At 43.6% G+C, this 25,672-nt stretch overlaps 1 protein-coding gene across 1 annotated transcript in view; it reads right to left on the bottom strand.

The window, feature by feature from the left end:
* The window catches only part of LOC141727270 (uncharacterized), a 66,813-nt gene extending 60,182 nt beyond the window's left edge, over positions 1-6,631 (bottom strand). Inside the window, 4 exon segments of the mRNA XM_074533631.1 lie at positions 1,192-1,290; positions 3,522-3,524; positions 4,125-4,133; positions 6,596-6,631. Of these exon segments, the coding sequence (XP_074389732.1) occupies positions 1,192-1,290; positions 3,522-3,524; positions 4,125-4,133; positions 6,596-6,631 (147 nt within the window).
* Positions 6,632-25,672: the final 19,041 nt, after the last annotated feature.

Here is a 25,672-nt window from a genome sequence, read left to right as displayed (position 1 = left end):
GGAAAGGCAATGTTGGTTCCAGAGACAGTACAGATTCTGTAGGATGACACACTGTCTGAGACATTTTTTTATAGAAATCCTTTCTGTAGATTTGTCCATCTTCTGGGAAGCAGAGCCCCAGAAGAAGAATGTAAACAATTGTTATCAGCTGCTGTGAAATGTAGCAGGTGCCCCTGTGATTGGCTCATCTTCCTTGTGTACCATTAAAGGCCAATCACAGGAGCAGCTCAGGGACAGATTCCCTGGACACAGAACTTTGTTATTCATTCCTTCTATTCTATTTTTAGCATAGCTGCTCTCTGCAACTTCTCTTCTTTTTCTTTTTAGTATAGTTATAATGTATTATATATCTTATATAAATAAATCAAGCCTTCTGATCTAGAAACAAGATTCTCGTCCTTCTCTCACCACAGTGACCGTCTGTAATAACACACCTCCAAATACGTCGCTTCCAGACATGGTATAGTATCTGCTGGGTAATGTACTGAAGAATGAGTCGCTTCCAGATGCAGTATAGTATCTGCTGGGTGACGTACTGAAGGCTGAGCCGCTTCCAGACACAGTATAGGTTCCGTCGGGGGTCATACTACTGTAGTTTGAATCGGTTTCAGACACAGTAAAGGTTCTGAATCTTGGGCGTCCCCAGAAAGCTGGAATAAAAAAAAATTAATAGAACAAAATCAGGAGAGAATCTACATTTGGTGTTAAATTGCTCTGACAAGACTACGTATTTGAAGTACTTACAACTGTTTGCTCCTTGTCTTAATTGCTTATATGAAAGGCATGGCATATAAATATTCTATATTAATCCTTAATACACAAAGGACATTAGCACAAGTATCTTGCCCTAGGAATTATTGTAATCACATGTTGTTTGAAGTTCTACATATTCTCACAGACATATTTTCCCCTCGTCCTTATAAATGCTAAAGTGTGTTTTTTTCACAATCAATGAAAGCAACTTCTACAGTCTGACAAAAATTTTAATCCTTGTGTTAGTTACACCACTTCTTTCTTGTGTGAAGAATGTCTCAGAACATTTCTCTTTACACTAGGTGAATTGCTCCATTATCATTATACTGAAGTGTTGCTGTATTTTCCTACAGAAGCTTTGCAGCATGAAGGGAGATTCTGGCAAGGAACCCACATCCCAGTGACTACAGTGACTGCTCTCTTGAAGAAGAGACTTACCAGCAGGACGAGGACCAGGAGCCGGAGCAGGAACGAGAGCAGGAACTGGAGCAGGAGCAGGGGCTGGAGCAGGAGCAGGAGGAAGAACAAGAACTGGAACTGGAGCAGGAGCAGGAGCAGGAATGGGAGCAGGAGCAGGAGCTGGAGCAGGAATAGGAGCAAGAACAGGAGCAGGAATAGGAGCCGGAATTGCACGAGCTGCTTGGGGTGAAACACAAGGCTGGAAAATAGCTGTTGAGTAAAAGTAGGATTTAAAAACTAAGGAAATGAATTGTTTGGAAATGTTTGTGTTTGAAAGGAAAGCCTAATTCAAAATGGGAATATTTTATATCAGATAAAAATGAAAAACTATTTGGTTATTAAAAAAAAGGGAACATAGAATGAAAGAAAGAATGAAACACAGTAAGAAAGAAATTTAGAAAAGAAAGAATTCTAAAATCAAACACCCATCCACTTACCCACCTCAATCACTCCCCAAAACCAAAAAATTCCAAGCAACTAAACATCGAAACCCAAAATAAAACCAAAACAAACTCACAAAAGGTATAGGAACTAGGAGTAATTACATTCCAGTAATGATTTTAATCCCTGTGTTAGCTTTCACCATTCCCTTTCTCTTCTGATAAATGTCTCAGAATGTTTCTGTTTGCACTAGTTGTGTTGCTCCATTGTGTTAACATTTAAGTATTGTTGCATTTGTCTGCAGAAGCTGTGCAGCATGAAGGCAGATGCTGGCTAGGAACCCACATCCCAGTGACTACAATTGTTTGACAAGCAGACTTACCATCATGAGCTTGTGCTAGTGCAGGAGGTGTACGAGCAGCTTGGGCTGAAACAGGAATCCAAAAAAAATCTTTTCAAAAACAGTAAAATTACTTCAGGTGAGGTACATTTTAAAAAGCAAGGAAATGCAAGGAACTGAAATAGTTACGGATGCAAGAAATGGCTATTTCAAAATATCTGCAGTAGTGTCATTGCTCAATTATGCTTAAAATGATGTATTTGTCTGCAGAAACTGTGCAGCATGAAGGCAGATGCTGGCTAGGAACACACATCCAAATGTCTATAATTTCGTGACAAGCCACCTTATCATCAGGAGCAGGAGTACAAGGTGTAGTGGATCCTTGGGGTTGAATGCAATGGTGAAAGGAGTCTGCTCAGAGAAAGTAAATTTACTTCAGTGTCTTAGGGTATCATGGAAAATGTAACCCAGAGGTGTGTAGTCTATTACCATCTATGTCAGCTGTTTAAAGAAATGATGCAGTATTCTTTATTGTCTCCATGACTCATAGCTGACAATTCCCTCCAGGGGCCTATGTCTGCTCATGGACCATCAAGGTCTCACTGCATCACCCATAAAATTACATCATCACATTTGAGATGCTCTGCCCAACAGGGAGAACCAAGCATTCCTTCCTGGATACAATCTGAGGTTTGGAACACCAGAATGGCCTTACTGACTGGATTCCCAGAGGACAAGAAGTACATAACCACCACTGAATCTTCAGAGGAAGACCAGAACCTACTATAGGATCAGCACATCAACAGAACCACATCTATCACTCTGGCAGGACTGCAGCCACCATTTAATCAGACTGCTACCACCACCCCGTCCAACTGGGTGTCAGGTTGTATCCTGACTCTTCAGGTTTCCTGCCAGTGTTTTCTGCCTGTATTTTAATTGTCCTATTAAGCTGTAGTTCTGGCTTAGAATCTGACACTAGTTTGTTTTCAAACTAGTACATAGTACAAGATACCAGCTGGTTGGGGTTTTAAGTGATGCCAGAAAGATTCTGTTCAGAGAAAGTAATTTTACTTCAGAGAAGATAAATTTTGAAAACCAAGGAAATGCACAGAATGGAAATGGTTATGGTTGAATGGAAAGATGATAAAGAAATGTTAATGGTTTACAACATAATGAAAGGGAAAAGTCTTCAGTTAAAAAAATAAAGAAACAAAAAGAAGAAATAAAAAAAAATCAAAAATCAAACACCCACCCGCTCACCACGACCACTTCCCAAAATCAAAAATAAACCAACTAACCAAGCAGCTAAACCTAGAGTGATATCAAAAGTATCAAAGCATATTAAAGACCCAATATTAACAAAAATTCCTCCAGCATTAATTTTAATCCCTATGTTAGCTTTCACCATCCCCTTTCTCTTCTGAAAAGTGTCTTCGAATGTTTCTGTTTGCGTTAACTTTATTGCTCCATTATGTTTACATTTAAGTGTTGTCACATTTTCCTACAGAATCTGTGCAGCATGAAGGGAGATGCTGGCTAGGAACCCACATCCCAGTGACTACAATTGCTTGAAAAAGAGACTCACCAGCTGAAACCGGAACAGGAACAGGAGGCGGAGGAGGTGTACAAGGTGCTTGGGGTGAAACACAAGACAAAATATTATCTCTTGAGTAAAAATAGGATTTATAAACCAAGGAATTGCACAGATTGCAAGTGGCTATGTTTGAAAGGAAAGGCTATTACAGAATTTGAATGGTTTGTAACAGAAATGAAAAACCCTTTTGTTATTAAAAAAAAAAAGAAAGTATTTAAAAGAAGTAATAAAAGGAAAAAATCAAAATGCAAACACCCATCCACACACCTCAACCATTCCCCAAAACCAAAAAAGTCCATACAACCAAGTATCCAAACCCAAACTAAAACAAACAAAAAACAAAAACTAGAAGGAAATAGGGACCAACTGAAAAAACTTTCCAGTAATAATTTTAATCCCTGTTTTATCTTCTACCATCCCCTTTGTCTTTTTTAAAAAACACGACAACATTTCTGTTACCACTAGTTTTAATGCTCCATTATGTTTTCACTTATATGTTGCTGTATTTGCCTACAGAAGCTGTGCAGCCTGAAGGGTGATGCTGGCTAGGAACCCACATCCGGGGGACTAGAATTGTTTGACAAGCAGACTTACCTGCAGGAACTGGAACAGGAATAGTAGGTGTACGGGGTGGTCTAATCCGAAATAGATCTGTTCAGAGAAGGTAAGTTTTTAAAAGCAAGGAAATGCATAGAACTGAAATGGTTATTTTTGCAGAAGATGATTAAAAACCATTATTGCTCTACAATAAAATAAAAGGAAGAAGCCTTTGGGGGGCAAAAAAAAGGGAGAAAATAAGAAAAGAAAAGTCAAAAAACAAACACCCACCCACTCACTACTGCTACTTTGCAAAACAAAAAGCATCCAACCAACCAAAAAAAAAAAAAACCCACAAAAAAACAAACCCGACCCTAAAATAGCCAAGCTAATGGGGATCAATAGAAAAAAAACCACAGTATTCAGAGAATTCACAGAATGACTAGGTTGGAAAAGACCTTAAACATCTTTGAGTCCAACCCATGCATTAACACCTCCACTAAAGCACTAAACCATGGCACCAAGTGCCACATCCAGTCTTTTTTTAAGCACATGCAGAGATGGTGACTCCACTGCCTCCTTGGGTAGACCATTCCAGTACTTTATCACCCTTTCTATAAAAAACTTTTTCCTATTATCAAACCTATATTTCCCCTGATGCAGCTTGAGACTTTGTCCCTGGGTTCTGTCAGTTGCTGCCTGGAGAAAGAGACCAACCCCCACCTGAGCACAGCCGCCTTTCAGGAAGTTGTAGAGAGTGATAAAGTCACCTCTGAGTCTCCTTTTCTCCAGGCTGAACAGCCCCAGCTCCCTCAGTCATTCCTCACAGGATTTGTGTTCCCAGCCCCTCACCAGCCTTGTTGCCTCCTCTGGAGGCATCAAGCATCTTACCCCTTAAGTATCTCAACTTCCTTCTTAAACTGAGGGACCCAGAACTGGACACAACACTCAAAGTGTGGCCTCACCAGTGCCACACTTTGAGTATAGGGGAAGGATGACCTCCCTGCTCCTGTTAGCCACGCAATTCCTGACACAGGCCAGGATGCCATTGGCTTTCTTGGCCACCAGGGCACACTGCTGGATCATGTCCAGCCAGTGTCAAACAGTAACCCCAAGTCTTTTTCTACATTGACCAGGTGGGTCACTTGGTCATAAAAGGAGACCAGGTTGGTCAAACATGACCAACTCCTCCTAAATCCTTGCTGGGTCTGACTGGGTCTGATACTCTGGCCATCCTGTAAGCGCTGAGTGATGACACTCCATATAAACTTACTGGGGGACTGAGGTCAGGCTGACTGGCCTATAATTAACAGGATCCTCCTTTCCACCCTTTTTTTATGAATGATTGACACATTGGCTAGCTTCCAGTCATCTGGAACCTCACCAGTGAGCCGGGACTGTTGGTAAATGATAGAGAGCAGCTTCGCAAGCTCATCTGCCTGCTCTCTCATCACCCTGGGATGGATCCCACCTGGACCCATGGATTTATGAACATCCAAGCAGCTCAGTTCTCTGACTGCCTCCTCAGAAAATGGGGGGGACCATTCTGCTCCCTAGTATCATCGAGAAACCCAAGAGGATGGTTGTCCTGAAGGCAAGCCTTCCCACTAAAAACTGAGGCAAAGAAGGTGTTAAGCACCTCTGCCTTCTCCTCATCTGCAGTTATTAAGTTCCTTTCTGCATTTAATAAACAACAAAGGTTGATCTTACTCTTCCTTTTACCATTAATATATTTACAAAAGTATTTTTTATTATTCTTTACAAAAGTCACCATTTTAAGTTCAAACTGAGCTTTGGCCTCTCTAACTTTTTCCTACATGCTCTAGCAGCCCCCTTAAATACTTCCTGAGAGACCTCACTCTCCTTCCAAAGATAATACATCCTTTTTCTTATTCCTAACTTCCTCCAAAATCTTCTTGCCCATCCAGGCTGGACGTTTATCCTATTGACTGATCTTTCAGCACCCAGGGACAGTCTGTTCCTGTGCCCTCAAGATCTCTGTTTTGAAGCTCACCTACACTTCCTGAACTCCTTTGTTTTTAAGGGCTGCTTCCCAAGGAAGTCTCTGAATAAGTGTCCTGAGCAGGCCAAAGTCTGCCCTCCAGAAGTCACCTGTGAAAGTCTTATTAAAGTTCCTCTTGATTTAACCAAATATAGAGAATTTTATAATTTTATTATCACTGTGCCCTGAGTGACTTCCAACTACCACATCTCCCACCAGTCCACCTCTATTTGCAAATAACAGATTTAACATTGTCCCTCCCCTGGTGGGCTCACCTACCAGCTGTGACAAAAAGTTTTCCTCTGAAAACTCTCAAAAATTTCCTGGACTGTCTTTTTACAGCTGTATTGAGTTCCCAAAAAATGTCCGGCAGGTTGAAGTCGCCAGCAAGAAAAACGGCTGATGATCCAGAAACATTCCCTAGCTGATTATAGAATGAATTGCCCACCACTTCTTCCTGGTTGGGTGGACAATAACAGACTCCCAGTAGGATGTCAGCCTTGTTGGCCTTCCCCTTAATTCTTACCTGTAGGCATTCAACTTCATAACTTTCAATACCCATGGTATCAAAAGCCTCCCTAATATAAAGGGCCACCCCTCTGTGGGGGCCTGAATATATGTTGTATGGTAAGACCTGTGTGGGTCTGAGTTGCTCCAAACGAGCTGCAGCTGCAGGGTCCTTAGTTGGGCAGCAGCTGTAGCTCGTGAAGGTAACTGAGATAAATAGGGGTGGGTCAAGAGCCCAGGAGAAGCCCCTGAGAAGACAGGAAGGACTGTGCTGTAGAGAATGGAGAAGAGCCCCAGCAGAGAGGCAAGAACAACACTGCAGCGAAGATTACAACAACTGGTGCCCCGTGTGAGGAAGGACATGCAGCCAAACATCGAGAGAAGGTATGGAATCCCCTGGACAGCCGAGAGCTGTGGCAGCCTGAGAGCTGGGACTGTAGAATATAATATGGCCTTTGAATTAAGGAGCTGTAGCAGCAGAAAGCTGGAAGAATATGGCCTTTAAAGAAAAGAGCCTTGGAACATCTGAGGACAGCCGAGAGCTGTGGCAGCCTGAGAGCTGGGACTGTATAGGGATATGTATATATTCTATGTATATATCTAAAGACAGCTGAGAGCTGTGGCAGCCTGAGAGCTGGGACTGTATGCGTATTATAATTGTATAATTGTTAAAAGAAAAGGGGGGAAATGTGGGGGCCTGAATATATATTGTATTGTAAGATCTGTGTGTGTCAATGTGGGGGCCTGAATATATGTTGTATTGTAAGACCTGTGTGGGTCCGAGTTGCTCCAAACGAGCTGCAGCTGCAGGGTCCTTAGCTGGGCAGCAGCTGTAGCTCATGAAGGTAACTGAAATAAATAGAGGTGGGTCAAGAGCCCAAGAGGAGCCCCTGAGAAGACAGGAAGGACTGTGCTGTAGAGAATGGAGAAGAGCCCCAGCAGGGAGGTGAGAACAACACTGCAGCGAAGATTACAACACCCCTCCACCTCTTCTCCCTTTCCTGTCTCTCCTGAAGAACTTGTAGCCACCCAGTGCAGCACTCCGGCCATGTGAGTCATGCCACCACATTTCTGTGATGGCAATTACATCATAGCTTTGCTGCTTTACCATGGCCTCCAGCTCTTGTTTGTAACCTGTGCTGCGTGTATTGGTATACCTGCAACTCAGCTGGGCTGCTGATTTCACTCCTGTCTCAGGCTTACCACCCTTGGGCCCGCTTCCAGACAGCCCAGATGCATCCCCTTTCCCCTTCAGACCTAGTTTGATGTCCTTTCAACAAGTTCTGCCAGTTCATGAGCTAAAAACCTTCTGTCCTTAACAGAAAGATGGAGCCCATCTGGTTCCAGTAGAGCAGGTGCTGTAAAAGTTGCCCCATGATCAAAGAACCCAAATTCTGCCGATGACACCAATCTTTGAGACACTTATTGATAATGTGAGCTCTCCTATTCCTTCCACTGTACTCCTGTCCTATCAACCACTTGTCCCAGTGCCCTAAAGTCCTTTTCAAATGTCCTGACACTCCTCTTTTCAATCTCATCACTGCCAGCCTGGAATATCTGCAGTGGGTAATAATCAGAGGGCTGAATCAGTCCAGGAAGTCTCTCAGTGATATCCCAGGCCCCAGGGAGGCAGCAGACCTCTCTGTGGGGTGGGTCCTGTTGACATTTGGGGCCCTCTGTTCCCCTTAGAAGGGAGACACCCACTACAATTACCCTTCTTTTCTTCCTGTTGCCAGAGGTGGTAATCCTTCTCACAGATGAGTCATTATTGGGAGGCTCACTGGGCAGATAATTTTCTTCTTAATCATCTGTCTGATTCTCTAGATCCAGGGGTTCATACCTGTTCTGAAGTGGCATCTGGCTTGGGGATGGGGGTCGGCAGGAATTTTTATTATTACCTCCTCAAGTAAGTACCCATTTCCACTCCCCTTCACTTACCAGGTGTCCTTCTATTGTCTGACAGTGAGAGGCATGGGAATCCTCTGACTCTTGGTAGGCTTCCCTCAAGGATGGAAGGGCAAATCCAACAATCTATTCCCCTTTCACTATCCCTGATACTCCTTAGTCTTTAAACTTCCTCTCTAAGCTCAGCCACCAGTGAAAGGAGATTGTTCACCTGTTCACACTGCAGGCAGGTTTTTTCCACAACTGCCCCTGAAACTGCTGCTAAGCTCAAACACTCTGCACAAGAATGGGTCTGGACAGATGTAACCTTTTTGGAGGGTTCCATTTGACTATGTACACTTGTACTAACTACAGTTTTCAATTGCGTAAAAACCATTACTAACACAAACCCCAAAACCCACCAACCAACAGAAACACTGCAAACAACACACAGCAAACCTTACTGGCAAGAAAAGTTGCAACCCTGCCTGCGCGAAGTGCTATGCAAACTGCTGTGCCACACCCTCAGAGAATAAAAGTTTATAGTAGTAATTTCAATCCCTGTGTTAGGTTTCACCATCCTCTTTGTCTTCTGAGAAAAGTCTTACAGCTTTGCTGTTAGCTCCAGTTTTACTAGTTCATGATGTTTGCAATGAAATATTGTTGTATTTGCCTGCAGAAGCTGTGCAGCATGGAGGGAGATGCTGGCTAGGAACGCACATCCAAGGGACTGCAATTGCTTGACAGGCAGACTTACCAGCAGGAGCAGAAACAGGAGTACGAGGTCTTCCAGCTGCTTGGGGTGAAATGCGACGTTGAAAGGCGTCTGTTCAGAGAAAGTAAATTGACTTCAGAGAAGAAATTTTAAAAGGCAAGGAAATGTTGAATGAATATTGTTGAAAGGAAAGACGATTAAAAAAACGTTACTGGTTTATAACATAATGAAAGGAAGAAGTCTTCAGTTAAAATAAATATAGAGAAATAAAAAGAAGAAATAAAAGAAAAAAAAAAATCAAACACCCATCCACCTACCACCACTGCTCCCCAAAACTAAAAAATCCAACCAGCTAAGCATCCAAACCCAAACTAAAATCAAAAATAACCGAGCAAATAGGTACCAATAGAAGAAAACATTGCAGTAGTAATTTTATTCCCTTTGTCAGCTTTCACCATCCCCTTTCTCTTCTGAAAGAAGTCTCAGAAAACAGTCCTCTTAGCACTAGATTTAATGCTCCCTTATGTTTATATTTAAGTATTGTTTGCCTACAGAAGCTGTGTAGCATGGAGGGAGATGCGGGCTAGGAACCCACATCCAAGGGACAGCAATTGCTTGACAGGCAGACTTACCAGCAGGAGCAGAAACAGGAGTACGAGGTCTTCCAGCTGCTTGGGGTAAAATGCGATGCTGAAAGGCGTCTGTTCAGAGAAAGTAAATTGACTTCAGAGAAGTAAATTTTAAACTTTCTTCAGATAAGAAATTTTAAAAAGCAAGGAAATGCTGTAATGGTTATGGTTAAAAGGAAAGATGATTAAAAAAATGTTACTGGTTTATAAAATAATGAAAGGAAGAAGTCTTAAGTTGAAATAAATACAGAGAAATAAAAAGAAGAAATAAAAGAAAAAAAAAAAAAATCAAACACCCACCCACCCACCACAACAACTCTCCAAAACTAAAAGATCCAACCAGCTAAGCATCCAAACCCAAACTAAAATCAAAAATAGGGACCAATAGAAAAAAACATGACAGGAGTAATTTCAATCCCTTTGTTAGCTTTCACCATCCCCTTTCTATTTTGAAAAAAGTCTCAGAAAATGTTTTTCTTAGCACTAGATTTAATGTTCCCTTACATTTATATTTAAATTTTGTTTGCCTACAGAAGCTGTGCAGTCTGAAGGGAGGTGCTGGCTAGGAACCCACATCCCTGTGACTACAATTGCTTGGAAAACAGACTTACCAGCAAAAGCAGGAACAGCAGCAGCAGCAGAAGGAACAGGAGCAAGAGCAGAAACAGGAAAAGCAGCAGAAACAGAAGCAGGAATAGGAGGAGGAAGAGGAATAGGAGAAGGAGGTGCAACACTGGGTTCAAAGTGAACTTGTGGAGATCCTGTTTGGAGAAAGTAAATTTTAATAAGCAAGGAAATGCACAATACTGGAATGGTTGTGACTGCAAGGAAAGGCTATTACAAAATGTTAATGGAAGAAAGGAAGTGGCGGAAGGAAGGAAGTGGCGGAAGGAAGGAAAGACAAAAAATAGTAATACCAAAAAAACCACATAAACCCACCCCACAGCCAACACTTCCCAAAACCAAAAAAGTCCAACTCCCCAAGGAACCAAAACCAAAGGAAAATAAAAAAACCCAAACAAAGGGGGTCCAATATAAGAAATAAATTACTGTAGTAATTTTAATTGTTTTGCTATCTTCCACCATTCTCTTTCTCTTCTGAAAAGTCACAGATCGTTTCCATTAGCACTACTTTTATTGCTCCATTATGTTTACATTAAAAATTGATGCTCTATTTTCCTACAGAAGCTGTGCAGCATGAAGGGAGATGCTGGCTAGGAACCCAAATTCAAATGACTATAATTGCTTGACAAGCAGACTTACCAACACTAATAGGAGAAGGAAAAGGAATAGCACCACCAGGAGAAAGAGGAGAAAATCCAGCTGCTTTGGATTCAAAGTGAACTTGTAAAAATTTTGCTCGGAGGAAGAAATTTTAAAAAGCAAGGAAATGACAGAACTGAAGGGGTTATGGTTGCAAAGAAAGGCCAATACAGAAATGTTAATGGTTGCTAACAGAAAGAAAGGAGAAAAGACTTCATAAAAAAAAAAAAAAAGAAAGTGACAAGAAAGAAATTAAAAACAAAAATTAAAAAAATCAAAAACCCACCAAAAACCAAAAATCAAAACCCTTTAAAACCAAAAAGAAAACATCCACCCAACAACCACCACTACTACCCAATAACAAAAGATTCAACCAACCAAACCCAAACTAAAACCAAAAATATCTAAGCTAATCAGGACCAATAGAAAAAAAAATAACAGTAGTAATTTTAATGCCTGTTTTATCTTTCACCATCCCCTTTCTCTTCTGTAAAGCCACAGACCATTTCTCTTATCATTAGTTTTATTGCACCACTATGTTTAAAATCAAGTATTGTTTTATTTACCTACAGAAGCTGAGCAGCATGGAAACTCACTTCTAAGAAACTATAATTTCTTGAAAAGCAGACTTACCTGCAGGAGCAGGAGGAGTAATAGGAATAGGAGATGAAGTAGCTGGTCCTTGTGCAAAGTGAATTTGCGAGGATTCTGTTCAGAGAAAGTAAATGTTAAAAACCAAGGACATAGACAGAACAGAAGGGGTTATGGTTGCAAAAAAGACTATTATAGAAATGTTGTTGTTTATAACAGAAAGAAAGGAAAATCCTTTGGTAAAAAAAAGGAAAGGAAGAGGAAGAGGAAGAGGGAAAGAAAAAGAGAAAAGAGAAAAGAGAAAAGAGAAAAGAGAAAAGAGAAAAAGAGAAAAGAGAAAAAAGAAAAGAGAAAAGAGAAAAGAGAAAGAAAGAGAGAAAAAAAGGACAGAAATAAAGGTAATGTATAAAAATAAAAAAAACTAATAACCACCCACCTGCCACCACCCCTCACCAAAACCAAAAAAACAATCCAACCAATCAAGCAAGGAATTTGAACTAAAACAAAAAACCCCACAATCAAATAGTGACCAATAGAAAAAAAATATACAGTAGTAATTTCAATGACTGTGTTAGCTTTAACCATCCCCTTTCTCTTCTGGAAAATATCTCAGGATGTTTCTCTTTGAAGTAATTTTATTGCTCTCCATTATGTTTACAATTAAGTTTTGCTGTACTGGCCTACAGAAGCCATGCAGCCTGAAGGGAAATGCTGGCTAGGAACCCACATCCCAGTGACTACAATTGCTTGAAAAGCAGACTTACCCTCAGCAGACAGACTCCCAACAGCTGTTAAGGATCCATAGGTAGAGCCTGAAGAGTCTCTTCCTGCTCTTAATACGTCAATTTTGGAAGCTGCCAGTGAGTAGAGATCCTCAAAACTTCTAACCACATTCTTAAATAAAAGTAGAAGGAATCATTAGTGCCAGGCAAACTACACTTAAATGGCAAATAGCACATATCCAAATTTTTTACCAAAGACAGGGGTTTGTTTTAGCAGAGAAATAAAATAGAGTTTGCAAGCCAGGGAGAATGTCAGTCCCAGGACTTAAACAAAAATGTCAAAACATCTACCACTGGATTTTCTATTTTTTTCTAAAATGTTGAATATTAATATCATTGAGGAAAAGGGAATTGGTCCTCACCCTAGTTAGGAGATGCTTTGATGAGATGTTTTCAAGCATGCAATACAGTACTGAGCTCTTGAAACAACTTTTTCATTTTATTTCAATACAAAACGTAGTGCAGGTTCAATTTCTGTTCAAAATTACTACACAGTTGCGGGCTAATGTTGACACTTCCAAGATGAATCAATTTACTAATCCTTCCACTCCACAGCAAAACATAAACTTGGCAGTAACAAAAGAAACATCACAAACCTACAGACTTCTGAAAACTAATAATATGATTGCACTATAACTGGAAAAATGTAGCTGTTTCCATGTATGCAGTGGAAGAATGTCCCAATTTTGTTCCATTGATTGGATTGATCATAAAGTTAGCAGGACAAGAGAGCACAGACAATTTGGCAGTACTGGTAACTTTATATCTACCCCTAGTAGTCTCAACTAACTGTTGAAATTATTGGTCTTCTTTACAATGGTTAATCACATTTTATTTGTTATGATTTTTCCCTCCTGACAGTATTATATTGGTATTTTGAATGTAACCTGTGATGCAGACAAAAATCAGCTTAGTATCACAAACAGGGATTTGCAAAGATTTTTGCAGTTTTCCTTTCCTTTCATGACTTTGACGATTTTCAGAATAGATATTAACGCAGCTAAAATCAATCAGGTTATTTCATCATGGTGTCTAGGAAACAGCAGTGGCAAATTAACCCATATCACATCTCTTCTCATCAGAAAGAATCTCCAAAATGCCTTGGTGCTGTGGTCCTAGTCCCAAAAGAGGATTATTGCAGATTACAAGGCATTTAATGGAAATGTTCTCATCACAGACTAAGGCAGTTCTAGAGGATGTGCCTGCAAACAAACTCCACTGCTTTTAATGACTATAGTCCCTAAAGTCATTCCTAGCTGCTTACCTCACTCAAGATTGCAGGACTGCCCTTAATACAGTTTGGCATAGGGTAAAACTAAAATCCATTATGTGACCTCTGTCCATAAAAGGCAAATTTTGTAATGAAACCTCAATAATGAGATTGGAAAGAAATCAAACAGGAACTAGAGATGAGGGCTGAGGAGAGAAAGGGGGAAAAGGGGGAAAGAGAGATGATGAAAGGACAAAAAGGAAAAGGGATGAAGAAAAGGAAGGTCACAGTGAGACTGTGAGCCATTGGTGCTGTTTGTATATGTCCTGAGTTACCAAGTGCACCTGAGGCTGTCAGGTGAACAAGAACTTTACAGTTCTGCCCCACCAGTGAGCTCCCCAGCACACACTGTACTATATTATTTGTACCACAAGCACCTTGTGCAAATATGAAATGCAACTTTTTGTGATTTTATTCCCTTCTGGAGAAAAAGAGGGAACAGGTTGCAGATGCTTCTGCAATCATTGTGAGGTCTAAAAAGAATGGGAGTTGAGATGGGACTTAAAAAAAAAAAAAAAAGCACCATCGACTACCAAATTAGAAAAGCAGGATTTAAAAGCTGGCGATTGCCACAATGCCTCCTGTGGAAAGTTCCACCACATACGAACTTTTGTGAAGCTCTAAAATGGATCATCACCGCACTGGAGAAAATTTTGTAATTCTACCTTTTGACAGAAAAGTTCATCTGTGCTAATTAAGCTTCATGGGAATCTCAAGGCATTACATATTCCATATTTCCATATTTTAGTGTGGAAATATGATAATGCACACATAATTTATATCTTTGTCATATTGAAATGTATGTATGCATGCAAGAGGGCAACAGTGAAAAATTTCCAGCTTAGAATCTGCCTTTCTTGAATGTTTGATTTTGTGACCCTGATCGTGCAATTATATGCTGCACCAGAACTGAAAATCTACAATAAATTTGAAGGAATTACTGCAGAAGCTTACACACCGTATGTAACATTTACTTTGCCTCAGTTCCTTGCACTTTACTTGATTACCTGCCCTCTCTCTAATTCTCAAACAGAGCAGCACAATGAAAGAAATATGTACTCACTTTGCCTTTTGTTCTCTCATTGGGAAAAAAAATCTGTCTTGGCACTAATGTATTCTGCACAGCTATAAAGACTAATATAGTTTCTGTAGAAGACATCAACCTTAAAAACAATGAGGAGGCATTGCACTGAATCTATGTTCAGAGCTGAAAATATGGCACATCTTCTGTTAATTTCTCCTTTTTCCCACTCATTGTTTTATCCTAGCAAAATTAGTATTTTGAAATGTGCAAGTTTTTAAACCTACATGAGCAACATAGCTTCTATATTTAAACATTCTAAAGAGCAGTTTCTTTTAAATAAGGAATGCTCAAGACCCCACAACTGATTCTAAAACTGTGTATAGAAAAAAATTCTGATACTGACCAAGAAGGAATATGAAAATTTTGTCTTTTTTGTTTGGTTGGTTTTGCTTGTTTCTGGGGATCTTGGTTTTGGTTTTGTTCGTGTTTTTTTGGGGTTTTTTAATTAGTCTTTTGTATATTAATGGGAGAAAAGGGAGAGGGATAGAGGAATATTAATTTTCAGGTATGTATGCTTCTGTCCATGTTTCTATTGCTGTCAGTTATTTAATGCTGTAACTGCAAAATTAGAAGTTACCATCATCTCTGAAATACCACATGCAAGAGTATACATGGAAATAGTCTTTCAACTGTTGACTGCAAGAGTTTTGAAGCTTTTTGCTCTCCACATGCTCAGAGCAGTTGTATGTCAGATGCAAAAAATGAAAGAAAATTAAAAAAAATATTAAACAGGATTGGTTTTAGACTCTAACCTGTAATGAGGCAGCCTCTGGCCTGCCCGCCGTTGCTTCCTCTGGAAGGGTCTGCAGCTGCAGGCTGGGGAGTGGCGCGGCTGCTTCAGCACTCGATGCCACAGCCTGCTCTTTGGCCTAAAGGGAAAAAAAACCCCAGCATCAGTGGTAATTCTCCTTCAGACACACCACCTGGGATGAATGGTGTCTCCTTGAGCCCATTGAAGGGACTTGCTTTGATCACTGGACCTAACATCCATGAATAATTGTGAGTCACAGAGGAGCAGAGGGTGGAACTTCCTCAGTTGCTGCTGACTGGCTGATTATAAGAGGTGTCTGGGGAGCATGGTGACCTGGAGTGGGTGAACTGTGTTGTGGTGAGTCTCTGGGGAGTATACAAGGCAGTTTGTGCAGGCAGGTCAAGAAGGCAGGGTTGCCAGCTTTCTTGCTAGTAAGGAGTGCTCTGTATTGTTTGAGGTCTTTCTGCTGCCTGGTTATTTTTGAGGTATTTGTCAGTAATGGTTCCTACACGGTCAAAAGCTGTGGCTGGTATAAGTGACCAAGTCGGGCCCTCCAAAAAGGATGTGTCTGTACAGACCCATCCGTGTCCAGAGTGTTTGAGCTTATCGGTGGCATCAGGGAGTGTTGTGGAGGAGTCCTGCCTGCGCTGTGAACAAGTGAATGACCTCCTTTCACTGGTGGCTGAGCTTAGGGAGGAAGTCGAAAGGTTAAGGAGTATCAGGGAAAGTGAAAGGGAAATAGACTGGTGGAGTTCAGCCCTACCTTCTTTAAGGGAGGCTTCTGACCAAGAGACTGAGGACTTATATGCCTTTTGCTCTCAGGTAACAGAAGGGCACCTGGTAGATGAAGAGGAGTGGAAACGGGTCCCCATTCGGGGAGGTAATAGCAAAAAGTCCTCCCCCTCCCCATCATCCAGCCAAATACCACTTCAGAATAGGTATGAGATCCTGGATAGAGAGACCCAACTAGATGATTTAGGAGAGAATTGCCATCCCAGTGAACCCCCCAATTATGATTCATCTGCAAGATGGATCACTACCTCTAGCATCAAGAAGAAAAGAAAGGTAATCGTAGTAGGTGATTCCCTCCTGAAGGGAACTGAGGGCCCCATATGTTGAACAGACCCATCCCACAGGGAAGTCTGTTGCCTCCCTGGGGCCCGGGTACAAAATATCACTGAGAGACTTCCTGGGCTGATTCAGCCCTCTGATTATTACCCACTGCTGATAATCCAGGCTGGCAGTGATGAGATTGAGAAGAGGAGTGTCAAGGCAATTAGAAAGGACTTCAGGGTACTGGGTCGGGTAGTTGTTAGGGCAGGAGCACAGGTAGTGTTCTGCTCAGTCCCTTTGGTGGCGGAGGAAAATGATGAAAGAAACAGAAGAATCTGCATCATCAACAAGTGGCTTAAGGGTTGGTGTCATCGGCAAAATTTTGGATTCTTTGATCATGGGGAAACTTTTACAGCATCTTCTCTGCTGAAACCAGATGGGGTACACCTCTCTGTTAAGGGCAAAAGGTTTTTAGCTCACGAACTGGCAGACCTCATTGAGAGAGGTTTAAACTAGGTTTGAAGGGGGAAGGAGAATCAGCTGAGCTATATGGAAACAGGCCCAAGAATTGCAAGGCTGAGTTAGGGGTGAAGTCAGTAGCCCAGCTGAGGTGCATGTATACCAATGCACGCAGCTTGGGCAACAACCAAGAAGAGCTGGAGGCCATGGTGCAACTGCAGAGCTGTGATATAGTTGCCATCACGGAAACATGGTGGGACAACTTATATAACTGGAGTACTGCACTGGATGGATACAAGCTCTTCAGGAGAGACAGGAAAGGAAGAAGAGGTGGAGGAGTGGCCCTTTATATTAAGCAAACTTTTGATGCCATCGAAATTGAAACTAAGGAAGATGGAGTTGAATGTCTATGGGTAAGAATAAAGGGGAAGGCCAACAAGGCTGACACCATACTGGGAGTTGTGGGATCTCAGCATCTCAGTCCTGAGGTGCCGAGCCACCGAGACCACCCTTGGGGGGCTCGGGAGTCCTGGAATGTTGCCAGAAGTGTCTGGTGGCTGGACTTTGACCCTACACAGCAGACGACACCTGTATGAGGATAGGAGGACTTCACTGGGGTGAATGGTGAAGGGATTAGTTAATTAGAGGGTGAGACACAGGGTTTAGGATTTATGTACAGGGGGGTTTAGAGAAGTAAGATGGAGGAATTGGGGCATGTCCTGTCCTTCTTCTTCTTCTTCTTCTTCTTCTTCTTCTTCTTTGGTGATGGTGGCACTTTTGGATTGGTTATTACTAAAAGTGCACCGGGCAATAAGAATAAATGGTATTGGGGAAAAATGATAAATATTGTACACGTAACCATGGGTATAAAGATAGGTGGCTGTCCGGAGGGCGGACACAGTGTGCTCATGGCTGACTGCTGAGCAGACCTCTGTTGGGCTGAAAGAAAATCTTTTAGATAAACAATTAATAAACATAAAAACCGAAAGAAGAACTGAAGCCTCTTCTCGTTCTTTGATTCGCGGGCTGCCCCAAGGCCACTCCGGGCCTTTCCAGGCCCTTCAAACAGCCGAAAACCCGACAACTGGCTTCCACTGGGTGAGCTCGAACCACCACAAAACCTTTCGGGAGGGAACAGCTCCGATCTTAGACGAGGTCCCAGGAGAGCACTGATAACTCCTGAGGAAAGAAGCCTGAAAAGAAGAAAAAAAAAAAGAGAAGAAAAGAAAAAAAAAAAAAGAAAAAAGCCAACAGAGTCTGCAAAAAACAGCAGTCACTGAGAATTCCATCTCTCAGCTTCTGCCAAAGACAATTCGTAGCAGAACAGCCCGGACCGGACCCAGAAAGGCGCCCTGGGACCACCTCTCGTGATCTGCTGGACAGAGACTGAGACCTCCAGACTGCCCTGACGAAAGATTTGGTAAGAAGGCCCAGAAATAAGAACATGGGGGGCACACTTTCCCAGGAACAACGGGAAATTTTGTCTGCCTTACAAGGCGTGACACAAGCATACACAGAAGGAATTCCAAAGAAAGAATTAAAACAATTATTGCTATGGGCAAGGTTAAACTACCCACTGGCAGAAACGTGCCTGCTATTCGAAGTGGGGTTTTGGCAGGAGATAAACAGACATTTATATTTCTTAGCCACTAAAAAGGATGAGACAGCGTTAAAGCTGTTGTCTCCTGCAAGAATAATGCTGGAAGGGATTTCTATGCAAACGAAATGCCAGGAAAACCAACAGATGCAGCAGACATCTGGAGGACCCTCAGAAAGAGGGGAGGAGCGAAGCTCCGCGAAAAAATTAGCTCTGGCCTTAAAAGGCCAGGAAGGAAATGCTCTTGGAGAAAGAGGGCAGGAAATAATATTAAAACCCCCGGTCCCAAAACCCAGAAACCCCAGAAAACCCCTAAAGCGTCCGGAAACTCCAGAGAGCATGGAGGACTCAGGAGCAGAAGGGGGGGAGCAGGAGGGAGAGGAGGGATCGGGGGGGGCGCTTTCTCGCGGCGCCGCGGCGGCGGAGCAGCGCGGCCAGGCTGCGGCGGAGCAGGCGGGGAGCGCGGGTGAAGAAAAAACAAGGGACACGTGTTTTCGTGCGGCTTTGCTTAGCTCAGGGCCGGGGGCGGCGGCGGTCCCGGCCGGCAGGGATGCGGAAACGCGCGTGGCGGGTGAAATTCGCGAAAACCCGGGGGGAGAACCACAAACCAACGCCGGGGCGTCTGACCCAGGCAGCGAAATCGGGGGATTTGCACAGCCCCAGAAGGCTGCCATGAGGAGACGTAGGAGGCGCGCATTTGTGACGTTAGACCCCCCGCGCAGATCAGCCTGAATCGCGGAACGTGCGCGGGTGCCGGCGGGAGGGAGGCTGCACACACCGGCGAAGGGAGGAGTAGACACAACGTCAGAAGAGGAGGAGACAGAGTCAGGGGCAGACCGAGGGGGAGATATCTCAGGGGTAGAACAAGATGGAGACAGTGAAAGTAGTTCGGGAGACACAGGGAGCGGCTCGGAGAGCACGCAGGCGCAGAGAGTAGAGTGTGGGCGGGAGCGGGCCACACCCCCTGTAACATCCTGGGCGAGGAGGGGCCACGCCAGGGAGTTCATATCCCGGGGTCCCCCGCCTTCTCCAGACTTGGTGCCCTTGGTCAAAACCCTTGGAGTCCAAGACTCACCCCTTCAAGAGAGACGTTCTGGTGTTCAAACCCTAATTTCAGCTGAATTAAAAGCCGAGCAAACACGGTCTCAAACGGGGCGGCCAGCATGGCCGCCAACAGGAAGAGGAGCAGTCGAGCACGCTACGTCATCCGAGCCAGGGAGGCCGGTGACAGCGCCATCTGGTGGCAGGAAGACAGAAGTGCACGCCATGCCGGATTGGATCGGCGGCGCCACAGCGCCATCTCGTGGCGAGACTGCAACAATGCAGCAATTTTTCCCAATACTATATAAAGAGAAAAGCATTTTAAAGAAAACAATGCCAACACAACAAAGGGATTATCCATCGACTTCAAGGTTTCATGAGGATGATGAAAGCTCAGATGAAGAACAGCTACAAGAAGGAAATGTTATAAGGATTACAGCATCGGAAGGGGTTCCTACATGGATGTTGTCAGCAGCGGAGGCAGCTAAAAGCTTTTTGCATTCAGTGGACACAACAAAAAAGAAACATCAACAGGATCCTCGAGCTTCCTTTTTGGATTTGAGAGCGAGGCCAAAAACCTCAAGGCGAGGAATGAGACGTGATGAATCACCAACAACATCCACAATACCATTATTTATGCAAATTCCAACGGAACCTGAAGAAGAGGAATTTCAAGAGCCGGTGAAGACGATGGATTGGAAGCGAATCAGAAAAGCATTGGCAAAGGAAAAGCATTTATTTCCGGGATCAGGAGATCTGACAATGCCAGTGACATATGATTCCCAGGGACAGAACCCAAGGTGGGAAAGGATGGGTCATGAAATACTCAAGGATTTAGGGAAGGCGGCTCAAACTTTTGGGCTGAATTCACAATACTTCAAACAGCTACTAAGAGGGACATTCGCTACATATGATCTCACACCATATGACATTCGAAGTATTGTGGCAATGATTCTCACTGACACTCAAAGCCTTGTCTGGGAAAAAAGGTGGAGAAAATATCTTGCTGAATTACGGAACAGATACCAAGGTGGACCAAATGCAAACCTCACAGAGGGGCAGTTAGCAGGAGATCCTCCAGATGACAACCCGGGGGAACAAGCAGCACGGCTCCCACGAAGAGTGTTAAGTGACATCAAGGAAGCAGCGAGGATGGCAATTATGCAAATCACACCAGCAGGAGCTCCAGAAGTCCCGTTCTCTTGCATCAAGCAAGGTCCCACAGAGCCATTCATGTCATTCATCGATCAACTCACGCAAGCCGTGGATCGACAGGTGACGATAGAAGAAGCGAAGAGGCCTCTCTTGGAAAGCTTAGCTTTCGGCAATGCCAACCCGGATTGTCAATGGGTGATTAGCGCCATGCCAGGATGGCCATCCTTGGCAGAGATGGTGGAGGCATGCAGCAAGGTGGGAACACCTCAGCATGTCGCAGCGATTGTGAAGAACGAATTGAGAGAGGAATGGGAGAATCAATTAAAGGGACATTCAGAAAAGCAAACAGAGGACAAGACACTGGAAAAGATGCTGGAAAAAATACTGCATCAACAGAATGAGAACATCAACAAAGTTCTTGCGACGATGCAGAAAAAGAACAATCCCCCAAGAGGACAGTGCTATAGATGTGGGGAGCTTGGGCACATGAAAAGGAATTGTGCACAAACACATATGCCAGCGCCAATACAGAAGGCGGAAAGGCCAGTTTGCGCACGGTGCGGAAGAGGAAGACACTCTGCGAAAGAATGCTATTCCCAGACAGACATGGATGGAAATCCGTTACCGTATCCGGGAAACGCGAGGCGCAGCGCGGACCAGCGCGCTCAGACACAAGTACTGGCGGTGTCGCAAGAGCAGACGGGGCAATCATCAGTGAGCAACAAGCAGACGCCCTCAGCAAAACCCTCAGCCGATTCCACAGTGACCCAGACCTCCTCCCACCAGGGGCACAGTGCGCATTGGCAGCTTCAAAATTAGTATGCTTTCTAGATGAAAGTCATGCGGAAATACCAATAAGTATCCGCGGGGACTCATATAAGAAGCAAGATTTCTTGATAATTGGACAAGATAAGTGCAGTATTCTTGGGCTCATTGTCTATCCAACAGTTATCTCAGCGGACAAAAATACAGAGTTGACAGTATTGGCAAGAGCACTTCGTCCACCATTGACTGTACCAGAAAACACTGTGGTTGCGAGAGCCTTTGCACTGCCGCCACACGCAATTGGAGAGGTCATGTCAATCTTCGACGAAGAAGGTCTCCCTATGAAGGAACATGTTGAAGTACATGCAACATGGGTGAAGCACATAGGTCGAGACCGACCCACGCTCACATGCCAATTGACATGTGGGAACGGAACAATAGCGATCACAGGCATGCTCGATACAGGGGCGGATGTAACAGTGATATCATACATCTTTTGGCCACGCAGTTGGAGCTTGGTTGCGCCATTGGGTTCTCTCTCAGGCATAGGGGGAGCATCTCTGTGTCTGCAAAGTGAGAATTCTGTCGTTGTCACGGGACCAGGAGACAAGACGGCAATCATTCGTCCTTTTATTGTCCAAAAGCCGATCACAGTCTGGGGTCGAGACCTTTTGGCACAATGGGGTGCGAAGATCGAAGTGGATTTTTAGTAGGGGTCACTGCAGCACTCCCCACACTGAAACTGACATGGAAAACCGATGATCCAGTTTGGGTGGATCAGTGGCCCCTTGAGCGGAAAAAGTTGAGTGCTTTGAGAAACCTGGTCCGAGAACAATTGCAGGCGGGACACATCAAGCCAACAGACAGCCCTTGGAATTCTCCAGTGTTTGTCATCAAGAAAAAACTATCGGGCAAATGGAGATTGTTACACGATCTCAGGAAGATCAACGAAGTGATAGAAGACATGGGACCACTTCAATTGGGACTTCCATCTGTCTCAATGATTCCCAGAGATTGGCAGCTTGTGGTCATTGACCTCAAGGATTGTTTTTTCAGTATCCCACTCCATCCAGATGACGCTCCGAGATTTGCCTTTTCAGTTCCGAGTATCAACAAGGAAACGACTCTGCAGCGGTACCATTGGGTCGTTCTTCCACAGGGTCTAAAAAACTCTCCGACGATCTGTCAATGGTACGTGGCACGAGCTTTGGCACCAGCACGGAAGAAATTTCCAAAGGTAAAGATCATTCATTACATGGATGATTTGCTCATTGCAGCATCAACACAACAGGAGCTGCAAGAAGCTCGTGACTGTGTGATCGCAGAGGCGCAAAAGGCAGGTCTGGAAATCAGCATTTCGAAGATTCAAGAGGTTGCACCTTGGAAATATCTAGGGTGGAAAATTTCAGAGAGAACAATAAAAACCTCAAAAAATGGAGATCAGCACCAAGATCAGCAATTTGCACGATTTGCAACAGCTTCTGGGAGAAATAAACTGGATGAGGCCGGTTTTGGGAATCACGAACAGCGACATCCCAGCGTTGCTCGATCTTTTGAGAGGAGACACAGACATTCGGTCTCCCAGGACGCTCACGCAAGAAGCGAAGAAGGAATTGGAGAAAGTTGCAGACGCAATACAGAAAAGGCAGGCACATCGATTTGTTCCAACGTTGCCTTTTCAGTTGGCAGTGCTGGGAAAGAAAACACAGTTCCATGGTTTGATCTTCCAATGGGATGAGTTGCAAAAGGACTCTTTGATAATCATAGAGTGGATTTTCCTACCACACAGGCCCGCAAAAACAATTCTTACAGATTTGGAGATGGCAGCACAGATCATCATAAAAGCGAGAACAAGGTTGCTGACAATGGCAGGAAGAGAATTCTCAATCATCAGGTTACCCTTGAAACAAGACTATTTCGAGTGGGCGATGCAACAATCGAAAGACCTGTTAATCGCATTGTTAGCATTCCCAGGAACTTGCACAATCCACTTTCCGCAACACAGAATACTGCAATCGCAAATATGTTATAAAACAAAACCAAGGATAAGTGAAGAACCTTTGGACGGGATCACAGTGTTCACGGATGGCTCAGGGAAGACACACAAGTCAGTGATCACGTGGAGAGACTCAACGACAGGGGATTGGGAATCTGACGTGAGGAAGGTTCAGGGCTCTCCACAAATTGTGGAGTTGGCAGCTGTTGTCCGAGCATTTCAGTTGTTCAAACAACCTCTCAATCTGGTGACAGACTCCGCATATGTTGCGGGTGTGGTCAAGAGATTGGAAGGTTCGCTCTTGAAAGAAGTCAGTAATGGGGTTTTATACTCCTATCTGACGAGCTTGAAGGCATTGCTAGAGGACAGGGAAAGAGGGAATTTTATCACACACATTAGAGTGCACACGACACTTCCGGGATTTTTAGCGGAGGGAAATGCTCGAGCGGACAGGTTGACAATGCCCATTTTGCAAACACTGCCGGACATTTTTGAGCAAGCAAGGTTAAGTCATGCGTTCTTTCATCAGAATGCGCAAGCGCTGATGGAGTCCTTTCGTCTCACAAAGAGTCAGGCGAGGGAGATCATTAGTGCTTGTCCAGACTGTCAGTTTGTGCAGCTGCCTTCTTCCACCGGAGCTATCAATCCGCGGGGGCTGCAAAGTCTTCAGTTGTGGCAAGCTGATGTCACGAAATATCCATCTTTTGGGAGGCTCAAAAATGTTCATGTTTCTGTGGATACATTCTCAGGTGCAGTCTTTGCTTCAGCACATGCAGGGGAAACAGCAGACCATGCTTGCTGACATTTTCTGCAAGCATTTGCAGCATTAGGTGTGCCTCAGGAGATAAAAACAGATAATGGTCCAATGTATACAGGCAGGGTGCTTGACAAATTCCTGAAAAAATGGGGTGTCAGACACACGTTTGGTATTCCACATTCACCCACAGGTCAAGCGATCATTGAAAGAACACATCACACCCTGAAATCCCTTCTGGACAGACAGAGAAGGGGTGAACCAGAGGCAACACCTCACATGAAATTAAATAAGGCACTGTATGTGTTGAATTTCCTAAATAGCTCATCCTCGGAACCTAATCCACCAATCGTGAGACACTTTCTAAACAGCACACAGGCAAAGCTAAGGGAAAACCCTTTAGTTTTGATCAGGAACCCAGAGACAGGACAAATAGAAGGTCCTTTCAGACTAATCACTTGGGGCAAGGGTTTCGCTTGTATCTCCACAGATCGAGGTCTAAAGTGGGTGTCGGCGCGGCACGTGAAGCCATTCCGGACGCGAGAACATGAGAACGCTGATCCAAGAAACAAAGAGACGAGTACTCAGACAGAAGTCGAGACTCAGGCCGGAAAGAGCGATTCCGAAGAAAAATAAAAAGAAACTAAGGACTTTGGGGATTTCTGTATAAGAGCGAAATAATGAGTATCATGATGCTTATGTGCATCATCCTTTCATTCATTGCAGCAAGCAATGAAGAAGATTTACCTGTAAATCAGCCAAGGCAAAATCTATGGGAGACTTTGGCTCAAGCAGCAAATCTAGATAGTATTTGCCTGACACATTCGAGGCCAGGAAAACCATTTTCTGCATGCATGGTTGGATTGCCAGTGGACGAATGGCCAGTTCCAGGGCATTCCGCAGTTAACATTTCACAGGTCATTGAAAATCCTGTGAAAGAGTGGTGTGCTTGGACACATCTACTTCCTGTGGCTTCTACAGAACCTCAGGAATTGGAGATTTTTGGGTCCATGACAATGGAATTCTGCATGCAGTTTGAAGTTCCGAAGGCCACAGAGGCAAAAACTATCGATTTAACTCCCATTCATGAGTTTTATAAGAATGCATCAGCTTGGTGCAAATATACAAAGAGAACTACCAAAGGATCGATCCAAGTCCCAGTGCAATTGCCACAGGGTTTGTTTTTAATTTGCGGGGACAGAACTTGGCACGGCATTCCTGCTAATGCCACGGGAGGTCCATGCAGCATTGGGGAAATTTCAATGCTGTCGCCTGATTTGAACATGTTAAGAGAGAAAAGGCACAGA

Source organism: Zonotrichia albicollis, chromosome Z (genome assembly GCF_047830755.1).
Source record: "Zonotrichia albicollis isolate bZonAlb1 chromosome Z, bZonAlb1.hap1, whole genome shotgun sequence".
Taxonomy (NCBI): Eukaryota; Metazoa; Chordata; class Aves; order Passeriformes; family Passerellidae; genus Zonotrichia; species Zonotrichia albicollis.
Note: the sequence above shows the minus strand (reverse complement) of the source record. Positions and strands in the feature narration are given on the sequence as shown.